The sequence below is a fragment of the Bufo bufo genome, chromosome 2 (genome assembly GCF_905171765.1).
Source record: "Bufo bufo chromosome 2, aBufBuf1.1, whole genome shotgun sequence".
Lineage (NCBI taxonomy): Eukaryota > Metazoa > Chordata > Amphibia > Anura > Bufonidae > Bufo > Bufo bufo.
In genome coordinates, this window is record NC_053390.1 from 566,214,045 (window position 1) to 566,231,069 (window position 17,025).

General features: G+C 41.9%; 1 protein-coding gene across 5 annotated transcripts in view; it reads left to right on the forward strand.

Moving 5' to 3' along the window:
- PDLIM5 (PDZ and LIM domain 5) overlaps nucleotides 1-17,025 on the forward strand; it is a 207,458-nt gene that overhangs the window by 117,100 nt on the left and 73,333 nt on the right. For 4 of the 5 annotated variants that reach the window (XM_040418165.1, XM_040418167.1, XM_040418168.1 and 1 more), the window contains exons 6-8: nucleotides 6,685-6,857; nucleotides 8,924-8,960; nucleotides 16,493-16,522. In XM_040418165.1, the coding sequence (XP_040274099.1) occupies nucleotides 6,685-6,857; nucleotides 8,924-8,960; nucleotides 16,493-16,522 (240 nt within the window). Of the gene's footprint in view, nucleotides 1-702; nucleotides 721-6,684; nucleotides 6,858-8,923; nucleotides 8,961-16,492; nucleotides 16,523-17,025 lie in introns of all 5 variants that reach the window. The other variant, XM_040418170.1, reaches the window with a different exon arrangement.

Here is a 17,025-nt window from a genome sequence, read left to right on the forward strand (position 1 = left end):
GCTTATTAGGGTACTTTCACACTTGCGGCAGAGGATTCTGACAGGCAATTCAGTCGCCGGAACTGCCTGCCAGATCCTTCAAAACGTATGCAAACTGATAGCATTTGTAAGACTGATCAGGATCCTGATCCGTCTTACAAATGCATTGAAATGCCGGATTCGTCTATCCGGTGTCATCTGGAAAAACGGATCCGGCATTTATTTTTTTCACTTTTTATTCGGTCTGGGCATGCCCAAACCGGAAGGATGGATCCGGCATTGCGGTATTTTGAATGCACTAATACATCCCTATAGAAAAAAAAGACTGATCTGGCATTCCGGCAAGCTTTCCGGATTTCTGGCCAGAGATAAAACCGTAGCATTCTGCGGTATTATCTCCGTCCTGAAAAGTCAAAAAGAGTGAACTGAAGACATCCTGAACGTATTTCTCTCCATTCAAAATGCATGAGGATAAAACTGATCAGGTCCGGTATTGGGCCCCTAGGACCGAACTCAATGCCGAAAACGCTAGTGTGAAAATACCCTTAGTCATGACCTTAAAACTTCTTACATTACTAACTTACTGTGCTAACCACTTATTGTCTTTCATATACTGTACATTAATCTCTGGCATGTTTCTAGTCTTTACATTTCATCATATCTATGTGTCTCACATTTCTTTTCTTTATTCTCTTTCTTTCTTTTATACTCGTCTGAATTAAGGAATATTCCACCTAAACGGTATGAAAAACAGAAATTTTGATAATTGACATATAGGGGAAGATTAAAGGGTTTCTGTCACCCCATTAAACCGTTTTTTTTTCTTTACTAATAATCCCTATAGTGCGATCTCATGATACATAAGCAAATTAATCATTTTGGTTCAGTAGAATTTGCTAAAAATCGATTTTTAAAATATGCTAATTACCTTGCTACCAGCAAGTAGGGCGGCTACTTGCTGGTAGCAGCCGCATCCTCCGATCGTAATAACGCCCCCTCGGCATGCTGATTGACAGGGCCAGGGAAGGGAATCGTTCTCTGCTGGCGCTGTTAGAATTTGAAATCTCGCGCCTGCGCCGTTCCTGGCTTCAATCGGCACAGGCGCACTGAGAGGCGGCCGCTCGCTCGACCGCTCCATCCTCAATGCGCCTGCGTCGTTGGTGGTATAGTGTTAATAATTGTACTTTTAATAACAATTATTTATTGTTTTTTATGACCATTTCGTTGGTGGTTTTTGTGGCAGCATCCTTATTACATACATACTTACCTGATTCGAGCATCCAGCGACGTCATCCAGACTCTCCGCCTCCTTCCAGCGACGCCGGCGTCTTCTCTTCCGGGTGTATGCGATGACGTCATCGACGCAGGCGCATTGAGGATGGAGCGGTCAAGCGAGCGGCCGCCTCTCAGTGCGCCTGCGCCGATTGAAGCCAGGTACGGCGCAGGCGCGAGATTTCAAATTCTAACAGCGCCAGCAGAGACAGATTCCCTTCCCTGGCCCTGTCAATCAGCATGCCGAGGGGGCGTCATTACGATCGGAGGATGCGGCTGCTACCAGCAAGTAGCCGCCCTACTTGCTGGTAGCAAGGTAATTAGCATATTTTAAAAATCGATTTTTAGCAAATTCTACTGAACCAAAATGATTAATTTGCTTATGTATCATGAGATCGCACTATAGTAGGGATTATTAGTAAAGAAAAAGAAAGAAAAAAACGGTTTAATGGGGTGACAGAAACCCTTTAATGACCTTTACCAAAAAAGAAAAACTGTCAGTGTTGCACTGTTATTGATTGCCAATCTTCTCTATAGACTCCTATTATAAGCCAGAGGTTGTTTAAATATGAGTGAGATCCAAGCAGCGGGTTTAGAATAACACCCCTACCCCCGCAAAAAAATAAAATTAAAATAAGCACAATACATAACATTTTCCCAGAAATGATCTCTTTATTAGTTAACATGCCGTAAACACAAACACCTAATGGGTGGAGGACATGGCAGGAACAGATGTTTTATAGATAGAAGACACGACAGATCTGTGAACCTGTCACTCACTGCCAGATTACTTGTGGACTGCCATATGACATAGGTCTTGTATGACATGAAGGCTCTGCATAGCACATCAGTGCAGGGTATCCTATGTGCTGCATGCATGGCTACAGATTCTGTATGTGCTGCAGTGAAAAGCGCTATAGAAAGTCCTGAACTTCTGGGGCCTGTTTTGCTAGTAAAACAATAGAATCAATTAGGATATATTACAAAGGTTGTTTGGGGGTATTTGTGACTGTTTAAATAAAAACCTTAGAAAAGTTTAGGTTCACTCTCACATTTCATGGTAGTTCTATGTAAAATCATGGATGAAGCCTAATCCAATAGTGAACCAAAAAGGCAGACAGTGAGAGAGCACAGGATATTAGGAAGGGTCTATCTAGTGCAGCGGTCTCAAACTCTGCTGGATATATGGGCCGCACATAGAAAAAAAATTGAGTTGATGGGCCGCGTTCATTCAAATACGATATGACACAATGCAAAATTATTTTTAATAAAATATAGTGCCACATACCTACCAGTGATGTCTCCTCTGAGGACCATCTTCTCCATTCGGACCAGACCGCCTTGACGACTTCATTCTGCTACGTCTCGTCTTTACAGAGTTTGCCACACAGATATCTTAGATTCCTCACTTTTACATCATCCTCCCCAATGCAAATACAATACTGCAAAAGCTCAGAAATTTTTTTTTAAATATTATATATATCTCACCCTAAAAATTAGAAGCAAATGTTCGCTAGCGTCTGTAGCAGTGCGTCCACTGACCGACAATTATGGACGGACCCTAATGGATGCCCACTGACCGACTAACAGATGGACAGTGACAGATGGCCTCTGACCGCCAGTGACAGATGGCCTCTGACCGCCAGTGACCGACAGACACACGGTCCCTAATGAAAGGAGGTAGTGGATCAAAGTAGAGAGAGCAGAGCTTCTAGGTGTAATGACAACGCCTCTGTTGCTACTAGAGGCTCATTTGCATGTACTAAAACATCATCTAGGGTAAGTGTAGGATTAGTCTCTTTCCCCCACTCTCACTCTCTACGCCTTTTTTGGTTCACTATTGGATTATGTTTTGTTCCATGATTTTCTATACATATATAAAGAGAGGTTATATTTTATGACCGTTTCTCTGTGAAGGTATGGTCTAGAAATAAGTCAGTACAGGATAGAGCACAGGTTAAATAAGACGTGTCCAAAATTAGATTGTGTTACCAACACACCAATGTAAAGGTCTGATAAATATAAAGATATAATTGCATCCTCCCCACTCGGTATAATGGCTGCAGGTGCACATCAGTATTTTACACGGCCCCAGCAGACATCAGTAAGGTTTCAGCTACACAGAGATTTTGCCATGGCACGTTTCGCACATCCAAGTATCGCAATGTAGCAAGGCAGCCATAGGAATAAATGGGGTCACAGCGTGACTCTCATACTTGCTGTGTCCGCGGGTTATGGTAGCTGCAAATGTAATGGTCGCACAAGACCCCATTCATTCTTAAGACTGCCATGCTACACTGCCATACTTGGAAGTGCAACATTTCAAGCCCAAATTGCTGTGTAGCCAAACCCTAAAACCTACATGGACCCGTTTGGGACATGTACTGTATGTTGATTGTCTGAAAGGTCTTCCACCTCACCCTCCAACACATGTTTTACCATGTTCTTGTACAGCTTGTAGGTTAATTAAGAGACCCATTTAGAGAATTATTATGTATTGTGTTTTATGTATAGTTGATACTCGAAGTGTGGCATTTCCAATAGGTAGATTGAGTTGTGGTGCCCTTCTTATTGTAGACCTCAGAGTTTACAATGGCATTTAGACTGGGTTATTGATATAAAATACTTTTGTATGTTTAACCCCTAAGTGACCACCCATAGGTGTTTTTATAGCGGTCACTAAGGGGCCTTGGGCTTGAGGACCGCCTTTTTACGGCGGCACTTCAGCCCAAGCTAGCACTATAAAAAAGTGCACACGCTTCCTGCGCGCAGCTACCACAGGTCATGTAAGAGAGAAGGGAGAAAGTCTCCGGTGCGAGGATCGGGTCCCCCAGCTTCCCCATAAGGGAAAGCTAGGTCTCGATCCTCACCCCACTCCCCATTACATTAACAAAGATGGCAACCCGGCGCATGCGCAGACTATATGCCGGCCGCCGCTGACCTTATAGTAGTTCTCTCTCCTCGGGAGAGGAGAGAGTAATGAATTTTGCCCCGATCGGGTCCCCCAGCAATATGTCCCCCAAACGTTTTAATAATGGGCAGGAGCCCCCCTCCCCCATAGAATAAAAAAAAAATATATATATATATATATATATATATATATATATATATATATAAAAAATGGCGCAGGCATGCGCACTAGTTACTGTGCTGAAGATCTGCCTTCAGCACAGTAACCATCAGGGGCCATTACTATTGGTCCCTGATCATATGGTCTCCATGATAAACCTATCATGGAGAACACAGCCAGGACATGGGCTGTGCTTCTCTTACCCCTCTCAGTGCAGTTGTTCTGTGAGTAGAGAGAGCGATCAGACTTCTGTCTGTAGGTGACTGGTTGATTGTGTGCATAGCGGTTTCTACCTTGCCGGGCAGGGGCCTGTTATGGTGCACCATGTCACTTAGCACGTTCGTCTCTCATATAGGGATTGATGGGGCTAGAGAGAGGTTGTACGACCAGTCACTGTCCTTGAATGCCAGCTTGTCATTATAGCCCTATCGGTGTGCTTGTATCTTGTGAACAAACTGGAATTTGCAACATGGTTGGAGACATTTTGCTCCGTTTTCTTGGACTTGTTGCCTTTCACTACAGTTCAGTTTTTTCCTATTTTTTCAGTATTTTTTAGAAATCTGCCTCCCTTATTTTTTAGAAATCTGCCTCCCTTATAAGTGCACAGCTTCACTTCTCATCTGTACGCGACGCAAAGATATGAATGTGGCAGATTTCTAAGACAGTAACAGGGTTACCCATCTAAAAATATTTTTTTATCCAATTTCCTGTGAAAATGTAATAAAAAATTTGAATAAAACCATATATACTCATTATTTCATCCTATAATAATTTTGCATTTAGCATGCTCACTACATCACTAGATGCATGCTGTAAGGGATCTAGTTTTTAAAATGGGGTCATTTATAAGGGTTTTCTATCATTTTGCAGCTCAACGACATTACATGTGTGCAATGGGGCCGGAACCATTTTCAGTTTATTATCGGAAAGGCCCCAGGTGCTCCTTTATGTTTGGGCCCTGCCGTGTGTCAAAACATAAGATTAGGGCCACGATGGGGATATTTCCGAAGACAGGAGAAATGGAGTGATACATTTTGGGGTGTACTTCTTAATTTTCATGTGCTCTGTAGAAAAAAAACTGTCTTTAAATTAACACTTTTGTGCAAAAAATCAAAGCAAATTTTTCGCCTGCTTAGCATTAATTTCTGCAAAAAACTAGGAGGTCTAAAAGCTCTCTAAACCCCTAGAGGAATACCTTAGGGGATCTAGTTTTCAAAATGTCATTTGTGGGGGTTTTCTATTGTTTTGGCAGCTCAATGCAATTACAAGTGTGCAATGGGGCCCTTAAACATTTTCAAGCAAATTTTGTGTTCTGAAAGCCACTGGGTGCTTCTTTAAGTGTAAAGATATAAGATTAGGGCCACAATGGGGATATTTCTGAAGACAGGGCAAATTTTCATAGATTTTTTTAATAGCTACGCGATTTTGTAGTAAAAAGATCAGAGAGGCACGGAGAATTATGAATCATGTTAATGCTCCATGTCTCTGCAGTTCAGAACGGGGCTTGGCACTCTTTCACGCAACAGATTACCCGCACGGCATCTGCTCGTGTGAAAGAGCCCTAATGGGTTAACCACTTCATATGTTTTAAACTGTAAAGTTGTACAGCGCAATAGTGGCCTAAAATAGTTAGCAGCACTGCCATCTAGTGGCCATAGTCTTACATTGCAGCATTTTTTTTAAGTCTGCTATATTACTAATGAAAATACAGAACTTTACTTTTTTTTTTAAAAACAAACTTTCGACCATTTTTTTCTTTTTAAGGTAGAATATTTCCGATTTTCTAATAGACAAAACAGATTATTCTAGAAGGATGCATATACACAACATTAGATAACCTTTAGATAAACTGAACAGGAGGGGTGTAAAGAGCCATTTCACAAACATGTTCTGTAACAAGGAGCCCATATTGCGCTCAATGTCATCAATCTGGATTCCTCCTGTTGATGTAGATGCATCCATGTGAGCCCTGCAGGAGCCTAAACTATCCTGTCCTGAGCTTTCAAAACTAATGCAAAGGAAAAGTGGAAGAACCGCTCCTGGCAGCCAAACAGATTCCATTCCTCCTTTTTAGAGGCCCTTTGGAGGCCAGGTCTTGTTTGGTTGTGCTGCTACTTCCCTTTATCTGGGCAGCACTTTTGATACGCCCAGTGTTTTCAATTCAAATCGGTAAGAAATAATAAAAACAGTAACGGATTGTATATTCAGTGTATATAATTAGTATTGTACATGTACATTGTTTCATGATATTGGATTTTAAACCTGTATTTCTCGGGCAAATGATTTGGCTATTTTGTGCATAAAACCTACCACAAAAAAACAAATCATACTATTTTTATTTTATTTTTCTGTTCCTTACTTAGCCCTCCTCGCCAACACATTCTGGATGTTGAGACCGACTTCCATCATACTCCCACTTTCAGTGATGCCAGCAAGAAGCGCCTGGTGGACAACACAGAAGACTGGCACCCTCGCACTGGTACTAGCCAGTCCCGTTCCTTCCGTATCCTTGCTCAGATGACTGGAACAGAAAACTGTAAGTTATTTCAGTGTTTAGAATAAGTTTGGAGATGTATGTAGGAAGGTATGTGTGTGCCAGTGTTGTAGGGCTTCTTTTTGTGGCTGTCTAGATTATTCTAGTTAATTGGTATTTTAAAAGGTTTGTCTGGTTTTATAAAACCGATAAGTATCCTGTTAAGGGATTCTAACGCTGACCATAGTTCTCAAGCCTATCCCTCCTCATCGTGCATGCATGAGCTCTGAGCAGGGGAGGGGGGGGGGCGAGAAAGCCTCCACCACACAAACAGGAATCGGGTATGTTGTAATTCAACGGTTCAGTACTTCTCTCGTCGGGGGAAAGTTGGACACCACTATATATATTCGATGGTTAGCAGGTCTTTCCAAAATCATCAGCTTTTAAGTCAACATTTGTCCAAGGCTACTTTCACATTAGCGTTTTTTGTGGATCTGTCATGGATCTGCAAAAACGCTTCAGTTACAATAATACAACCGCATGCATCCGTCATGAACGGATCTGGTTGTATTATGTCTTGTATAGCCAAGACGGATCCGTCATGAACACCATTGAAAGTCAATGGGGGGCCGGATCCGCTTTCTATTGTGTTAAGAGAAAACTAATCCACATCGCGGACAGAAAACCGCTGCTTGCAACGTTATTCTGTCCGTGATGGGAACGCAACCAAACGGAACAGAATGCATTTTGGTGCATTCCGTTTCGTTCATTTCAGTTTTGTCCCCATTGACCATTAATGATGGATCTCAATAGCGGAATTGAAAACGCAGATAGTAGCCTAATATGTATGCCCAGCTTTAGTTAGTAGAGAGCTGGCCCTCTATTCAGGGTTTTTATATGTTAACCAGAGTGGAGAACAGCTATAAAATAAAATAAATTTCAATGTGTTACTTAAACAGTTAATTGATTTTAGTGTAAACTGTGAAATACTTCATTTTGCCTGTGACGCTGTAGAGAAAATAATAATAATAATGTATTTATATTATTATTACACATTGAACACTTGCCGCTGTATACTATCACAGATTACAGCTGGTTGATGAAGACCTCTGCAGCAGGACACCTCCCATAATCTTTGGAATAATTCTACCAAGAAAGAATCTGTTCAAATTGATTGTCCACTTAAAATTGCAGAATGGTCATAAATTATGCATTAACCAATATATTCTGCTATAAACAAGAATAGCAACAATTTTTGAACTGGAACGACAGATTGAAGTAAACACCTTATCAGTAGCCGTTTTATCTTCCACCTTTACCCCTTTTAGGACCAAGTCCATTTTATTTATTTATTTATTTTTTGTTTTTATTTTCCCCTCACTGCTTTCCAATAGCCATAACTCTTTTTTTATTTTCAGCTCACAAATAGGGGCTTTTTTTTTGCAGGGCAATTTTTTTTTTTTTAATGGCACCAGTGTTCACTGTGCCCGAAAGGTGATATGGTTACAGCAGTGCCAAATTTATATGGTTTTTATGTTTTACTACTAAAAATAATTGAAAACCTTATAAAAAAAAAAGTACATTATATTATTGCTGACTACATTACTGTGTGAGGACTTTTTGTTATTTTTTTTACTGTACTTTCTCTGGATTTATCTCCGATCCCAGACTTTGCAGCCAGGTATCAGCTGTATTAAACAGCTACACCCCTCACGCAAAGCTGACATGCAGTTATGTTAGGGGGGTGTCAAGAGGTTAAGGTGAGTAAAATATATTCAAAAATTGCACAAGTTCAATAAGCCTAGAGATTTGGCAGCAAGCCTTCTAGCTGTTACTATCACAGCAGAAGAGTTCAAATGAAGGGCAGTATAGGTATCTGAGAATGAGGGAGAATGTGGCAGTGCATAAATGGTGAAGGATGTACTGCATCTCTAAAGAGGTTGTGTGAGGCTGAGGCTGCTTTCTTTTATCTCACAGCTTTGTGTGGCTGAGTTGCAGTACCAGACATAACCTGTGAACAAAAGTGGCACTGTTTTGGAATAAAGAATGCATGTTTTGTAGTTTTTGTGACGGCTACATATGTCATTAGGAGTTTTTTTTCTTACTTTTTCTTTTTTTTCACTTTTCAGTAACAGAACCTGAACCTGAAACTGTGGATAGAAACAAGTAAGTTTATCTTTTCTGTTGGTATTTAACAGAGGAAATGTTAATGCTGAAAAATCTGTGTAGTCAGTGGTAGTATGTGACAGCTCTGCTTAGTATGGAATAGTATGTGTATGCTTGTTTGTTGTTGTGGGATAGATCTGTATCTTGTTTTGTGGCCCTGCTGTGGTCAGCATTGTTTTTGTTGGTATCATGCTATTAGTGGTTAGTTTTTCATTTACTTTACCTTCTGTGATGTGACTAACTACCTGGTGGTATTTTCTATGTGGTGTAAAGTGCATTTCTATGTCTGAATGCAAAAAATAAAAATCAACTTTATTTTACTTTTCTTTTTCTGTCTTCTCTATCTTTATAGGGAAAAAGTTCCTCCTGTTCAGATCATTAGTCCAAAGTACACAAAATTACGTGACTGGCACCATGGTGTTTCAGCCCGTGTTCTAAATGTGCAGTGATCCTATACTTTTTTCAGTTCTATTTCCTGTCTTTTCCAAACTTTTTGTGGTTTTCATTTTCAATGCTGCATTGCAAAAGATATGTTCTTTTATTTAATATTTTGTATTTGCTGCATGCAGATGACAAGTCTGACTTCCAATGACTAATGTTAATACAAGAGGAAATCGCTATCAGAGGGAATTAGTTTCTTAATCTTTAATCTCCATATAGTGATGTAGCAGAGCTTTGTAGGTAGGAGTATCTGTGGTTTTATATGGAACTGCAGGTAAAGCTTCTGTATGCACGTTTTATATAGCTAATATAGATCTTACATATTTGTCCATCTGAAAGCCAGCGTTTATGCCAGAAAGCAGCCGGATCCCCATCAGATCCCATAGTCAATTGGGATCTGGCAGTGTGCTGCAGTATCTGGCTATGCCAGGTACAGTAAACTTTGGTGGTCAGTTTGACACTGATGTGAACTCACCCTAAGGCCTCTTTCACACGGGCGTCATGGGCCGGATAAGATGCAGGTGCGTCGCGGGAAAATGTTTGATTTTTCCGCGTGAGTTGCAAAACATTTTAATGCGTTTTGAACCTGCGTGAGAAAAATCTGCATGTTTGGTACCCAAACTTCTTCACAGCAGTTCGGGTTTGGGTTAGGTGTTGTGTAGATTTTATTTTTTTCCCTTATAAAATAGGGCTGGAGGGGTTAATAAAAAATTATTTAACTCGCCTTAATCCACTTGTTCGCGCAGCCCGGCTTCTCTTCTCTTCTTCTTTACTGTGCAGGAGGAAAAGGACCTGTGGTGACGTCACTGCACTCATCACATGGTGATGGACCATGTGATGAGCGCAGTGATGTCATCAAAGGTCCTTTACCCAGAAGAAAGAAGATGAGCCGGGCTGCGCGAACAAGTGGATTAAGATGAGTTAAATTATTATTATTTTTTTAACCCCTCCAGCCCTATTTTACTAAGCAATTCTGTATTCAGAATGCTATTATTTGCACTTGCTTGAGGATGCTTGCGGTTTTTTAAGCAGCCTCATTCACTTCTATGGGGCCTGCGTTGCGTGAAAAACGCACAAAATAGAGTGATGCGTGAAAAATCACTGCTCATGTGCACAGCCCCATAAAAATGAATGGATCCGGATTCAGTACGGGTGCAATGCGTTCACTTCACGCATTGCACCCGCGCGGAAATCTCGCCCGTGTGAAAGAGGCCCAAAGGCCCTATTACACTGCACACTTTCGGACCAATTATTTGAACTATGAACGCTCGTCCTGATAATTGGCTTGTATAGTCGATCAGCCGATGAACAAGCACTCGTTTAACGGCTGATCTGCATCGGCCTGTGTAATCATATCTTGTCTCCTATCACAATCAAAGACTCAGAAATATAGAAATAAATTTTCTATAGGAGATGAACCATGTCCCCTTCCTCCTCATCAATGTCTTATGTCTGGCAGTAAGGTAACTGGCTGGAGCAGCAGCCTCCCCTTGTGCCTTGTAGTAGAAGACCGAAAAGATTACTACACTTAATCCCATATGCTACCCCCATCAGCTGGCCACCTGCAAAGATGGAAGCGATCAGCAGGAGATTATCCCCTGTATCTTAGGGCCAGATTTACTAATCCTATCGATGGCGTAAACTTAGGCCGTCTAGACCTGCACCAGATCAGAGTGGCTCGGGATGGATGATAAATTTGGTGATTGGTTAGACAGTGACACTTTTGTCCTACTTTAGGTCCACTAATCGCTGGCTTAGTTTGAGATGGAATTGATGCCAGAATTGTGGCACACTTATGGTGCATAATTTAGCTTATTAGGTCATGCCCCTTTCCAACAAAGCCACACCCCTTTTCCAATAAATAACTTCCCTTTGTCAGCCTAGGAACATATCATTTCTCTAGAGAGACCATGCAATTCATATTTGTACTGTATCTGACAGAGCGGGAGATGCTTTTTGCAGTGGCTCTAGGACAAAACATATTGACGATGTTCTGATAGTCATGTGTCCTGCAGCTTTCTTTAAGCTTATATATATATATATATATAAGGCTACTTTCACACTTGCGTTTTGGGCGGATCCGTCTTTAACTGATCCGTTTGTATTATCTGTAACATAGCCAAGACGGATCAGTCATGAACTCCATTGAAAGTCGATGGGAGACGGATCCGTTTTCTATTGTACCAGATTGTGTCAGAGAAAACGGATCCATCCCCTTTGACTTACATTTTGTGTCAGGATGGATCCGTTTCGCTCAGTTTCGTCAAGCGGACACCAAAACTCTGCAAGCAGCGTTTTGGTGTCCGCCTCCAAAGCGGAATGGAGACTGAACGGAGGCAAACTGATGCATTCTGAGCGGATCCTTTTCCATTCAGAATGCATTAGAATTCAAACTGATGCGTTTTGGACCGCTTGTGAGAGCCCTGAACGGATCTCAAACAGAAAGTCGAAACGCCAGTGTGAAAGTAGCCTTAGCTGTGTGAAGTGGTAGGTAGGTGTGCGTGTTTGAGATGATGCAGCCATGTGGAATACCTATTGAAAGCTCAGTTGCATGTGTAATTTTAGTGAATAACAAACACTAAGCTGCTGATAGGTTTCCATCAAGGACTCTGCTTCCACAACTTTCTATAGAGGTTGTCGGTGCGGCAGTGGTGGTGATTCATAACCATCGACCATGAAACATGATTGATAAGAAAGGACTGCAGCTTGCTGGATTTGTTAAATTGGCTCTGGAACTTATGGAAGTGTGAACAGTGATTGATATGAACAATAATATGCTTAATCTTGACATTGCAATGGCCGTCATGATTTGTGGTAACAGGATGCATGCATTTTTTCGAGGTGTTTTGGCTTGAGTCCCTTTAGGCAACTTTGGCGGTTGAACAAAAAGTAGCTTTTGTGCTTGCATACTTAATGGTTGATAATGTGCATGGAAATAACCTGCGGCTTAGAAGTCATTTGTACGATGCTATAGACTGCTCCAGATTTGATTGGTGAAATGTCTTCTTGATTGTTTAAAACACATTTGGTGCTATCAAATGACTTTCCAGAGAGCACGTCTGACAGAGCTGCTAGCAGAAGAGTTTACTTTCTTCTAAGGTTTGTCCCACTGTAAGCTCTAGGATAGGTGTCTGAACTCTGGGAGTCCAACCCCTGGGACCTACATCGGTCAGGAGTATTGGTGTCCAAATTCTCCATTTACATAGAGCAGTGGTCATAATTTCGTGCACACCACCGTCCATTCATTGTCTATGGAAAAAAACGTAATCAACAGCGCTCAGCTATCTCCGTCGATCCTGTTATAGTGGATCTGTCGTGTGCAGGCATGACCACCACTCCGTGCACACAGAGGATATGGGACCACAGTTCCTGTGATCGGTGAGGGTCCTGGTGGTCAGATCCCCCCTCCCCCCCATGTGATCAGACATCAGCCATCCTATGGATAGATAAGTTGAGACATCCCCGTTAATGACTGGTTGTGATCTTTGCAGTAAACCTCTTTAGTTGCTATACTCGTTACTTGTACATCTTGATGTAATATAATGTATTATATTTTTGTCTCTGTTATCAAATAAAATGTATTTCCTGTTATCTGTGTGGGAAAAAGACATTCTTAATTGGCATTTGCATGACCATGAATACAAGTTCTGTCATCCACAAGTAAATCCATGTTTCTAGAAAATCCTGGTCTGATAATGGTGAATAATAGAAGACCTGATATTTCTTGCTGATCCCTTACATTTCTTATGCTGCCTGTTTGTGAAATAGTGCCATCCATAGGTGGGTACCCTGTAACTCAGTGTCCGACCCGTAAAGGGGTTGGCCACTCTTTTGTTACTGCTGATCATTGTGTTTATAGGATGCCTATATAGCACTTATTAATACACCCTTTGTTGAAATTCGGCACCATTTTCTATATTTCTTGAGGTGTGGCCCCTTGTTTGCCAGGTCCTGTCGATGTCCATAATATGGCCACTGATGACTGTGACCAGGCAAATCACCTCCATGTGATGTCTCCTCCATTCAAACACACTGCACCTGCAGTAAACGTCCAACAGAGAAAAGTGCAGATGGCAGGCACAGTGTGTTCGAAAGGAAGAGACATCACATGGAGGTGATCTGCCTGGTCACATGACCCTCCATCAGTGGCCATCTTATGGACAGGACCTCTGTGTGGACAGCACAAAAGGCTTGGCAAACAAGGGGTATATCTTATGAAATATAGAAAATGGGTCAGAATTGCAACAAAGACTGTATTAGTAATTGCAGTATAGTCATCTTGCAAACACATTGATAAATCATAACCAGAATGTGACCAACCCCTTTAAGGGGGTTAGGCATCTCATATTGATGTCTTAATCTGAGGATAGGCCATCAATATTGAAATCCTGGACAACACTTTAAAGGGGTTGTCCACTTTTTTAAATTTTTATCAGAAGGGTCTCTTAGTAATAGGCTAGTAACAGAAAGTCGCATGATCAGCTGCGAGTGCGGAAACCTGTCAGTAACTGTTCAATTTACATTTGACTCACACTGCACCTCCATGAAGTGCAATCTCCTACTGTCATACAACAGTTGTTCTCCATAATAGATAGGCGGTACTGTAAATAGTAGCACTGTCTTATATTGACCTTTTCATTCCATTTTATTTGAGTTGTGCAGCTCAGAAATGGGATCACTTCTATTTTTGTATCAAAATGCAAAGATGTTGCAGGTCTTCTGAATGCAAAGTACCTGTTCAGGAGGACTGCCACTGTAGTGCCACCTATTGGAACACTTTAACAGGCAAAAATCTGAAAAGGAGAAGATTCCAGTGTGGATTATATCCAGAGTCATGTTGCAAGGCCTGTTAAAGGGAATCTGTCACCTGGATAATCAATGTTAAACCAAAAGTATGTCCTTACAGCTTTTCGTACCTTCTTATCATAGGTTTTCTTTTCCCTTGGAGCTCGCTTTATATCTTTATAAAAATCCTCTTTTATCCTTATGTTAATGAGGCAGTAAGGTGCCCAGAGGAGCGTTATTTTTATTCAAAAGGTGCCCAGGAATGCCCTTTGAGTGCCCAGCCCCCCCCCCCCCCCCCCCCCACAGAGCCAAGCACGCCTCTCTCCTCTCATACACTACGCCCCCAGCCTTTCCATTGCTGTCACGCCCCCATCCCGGCCACGTCGCTAGTAGCCGATAACCCCGTCTGCCCTTTCCCTTCAGCTTCACCAACAGGCACAGGGCTGAACAGTGACTGCGCCTGCGCTCTTCCAGTTTAACTGAGGGCATCAGCCTCAACTGTTTCACTGGGCATGCACCAGTGCCGTTTTTGGTGCATGCCCAGTGAAACAGTTGAGGCTGATGCCCTCAGTTAAACAGAAGAGCAAAGGAGTCGGCACTGGTCCGTACTGCACCTGTCGGTGAAGCTGAAGGGAAAGGGTGGACGGGGTTATCGGCTACTAGCGACGTAGCCGGGGGGTGTGGCGGCAATGTCAATGCTGGGGGGTAGTGTATAACAGGAGAGAGAGGCGTGCTTGGGCTCTGTAGGGAGGGCGTTCCTGGGCACCTTTTTAATGAAAATAACACCCCTCTTGGCACCTTACTGACTCATTAGCATAATGATAAAAGTGGATTTTTATGAAGATATAAAGCGATATCCAAAGGAAAAGAAAACCTATGATAAGAAGGTATGAAGAGCTATAGGGACATACTTTTGGTTTAATATTGATTATCCAGGTGACAGATTCTCTTTAAAGGGAGTCTTTCACCTAATCTGAGCGTTTTAGACCGCTCAGATCAGGTTAGACTCTTTGACCCTCATTACAATGTTACCTTTGTTTTCTGTGTCCCTCGTCCAGATATTGAAAAAAGCACTTTTTTTAATGTATGCAAATGAGCTTCTAAAGGTGCCCAGGGGCGGCGTTACTGGGCGATGTGCCCAGAAAAACACACCTCTTTCAGCCCTCTGGCCCGCCCTTCTGTCCTTTTACCAACTAAAGACAGCCGACTGGCGCATGCGCAATATGAAAAGCTGTTCCTCTGCCCATAATGGGCAGAGCCGAGCGCAGGTGCGGGCCAGTTCCCAGCCTGACTTCTTCTCTTGCCGCTCGTGATGTCCGCCGGCTGGAGGCAGAGGAGGAGGTAATAATAGGAAAGAAGGGCGGGCCAGAAGGCTGAAAGAGTTGTGTTTTTCTGGGCACATCGCTCATTTGCATACGTTTAAAAAGTGTTTTGTTTTTTTTTTTTTTCAATATCTGGACGAGGGACACAAAAAACAAAGGTAACATTGTAATGAGGGTCAAAGAGTCTATAACCTGATCTGAGTGGTCTAAAACGCTCAGATTAGGTGAAAGACTCCCTTTACTTATGATCGGGTATTAACTCATAGGTGGCACTAAAGACACTCCTCCTTCTTTTAGAGATGAGCTACTTTGCAAAACCTTTTTTGTCCCCAGGGAGCATTGCTGGGTTGTTAGACTCCCTACTCCAACTTGGTGGTCCCCACAAGAAGAAACATGCTCGCCACAACAACTTTTGAGTAATACGTTGGAATGAACCAATATATAATTGTTTCCCAGATTTTCCTACTGCAGTAAACCTTTCCAGTTTTGTGCATCACATAATATTCCACTGGTGATCAGACTTCAAATCATAATCTGGAAATTAATACAGTATATTTCATATATTTTATGTTTTTGCTGCTATGATACATAAGGTGCCTCTACTTTTTCTTCATGGGCTGGAGTATCTATGTGGATGCCTACTGTGATGTGAGGGCTTGTTGTCTGGCCTATCTGCTGATCTAGCGAGAGCAGACAGTGGCTGCTACAGAGTAGAAATGATACTGTGATACTGGCACAAAGCTTCGACAACATAAAAAACAATAATAAACCAACTTTTTTCAACTGAAGTCTTTTCCAAAGTTTTGATAACAAAAGTGTGATGTGCGGCATATTCCTGAAGATTATTCACTCTAAAACCATCATTTACATGGGTCCTCAAGAGTACAGATCACATTGAATAATAAAGTGAAGCTTTGCAGATAGTGAACTCCTCTTTTTCTGTAGTTCTGGAAATAACCGAAGAACTATTTTTTTTATACCTAGGAAAAGCCAAGTTATAAATGGAGATATCAGGTAACCAGTGAAACAGTCACAATGATAATCATAAGGTCTCTAACCGCACTGATAAGTATGCCTGAGCACATGCCCACTGTGTTACCATCAGTTCACCTGTAATTCTCCTAATTTGCATACATAAAGGCAGCCATACACATAAGATAATGATGTGACCGATCCGTTGTGGGTTCTCACCAGCACCACGAAAGACGAAACTGGCAGATCACATTATCAGCAGACGGAAGTCTACGTTGGCCATACCATTGCGAACAGTTTGCATTCATTTTTTAAATGATGGTCGGTCAACTTTATCTCGTGCGTATAGGCAGCTGTAGCCCACACAAGTTTGTGCTGTATCTTAATTTTCCACCGCTCTAGGTTATTTCCAGCTAATGAGATTATATAGTTTTTGAAGTTAAGAACATTGCTAGGCCATGTACACATTGCTGTTTTTTTTTATAGATGTATAAGGCTCCATTCACACGTCCGCAAAGTGTTTTGCGGATTCGCGGAGCCGCAAA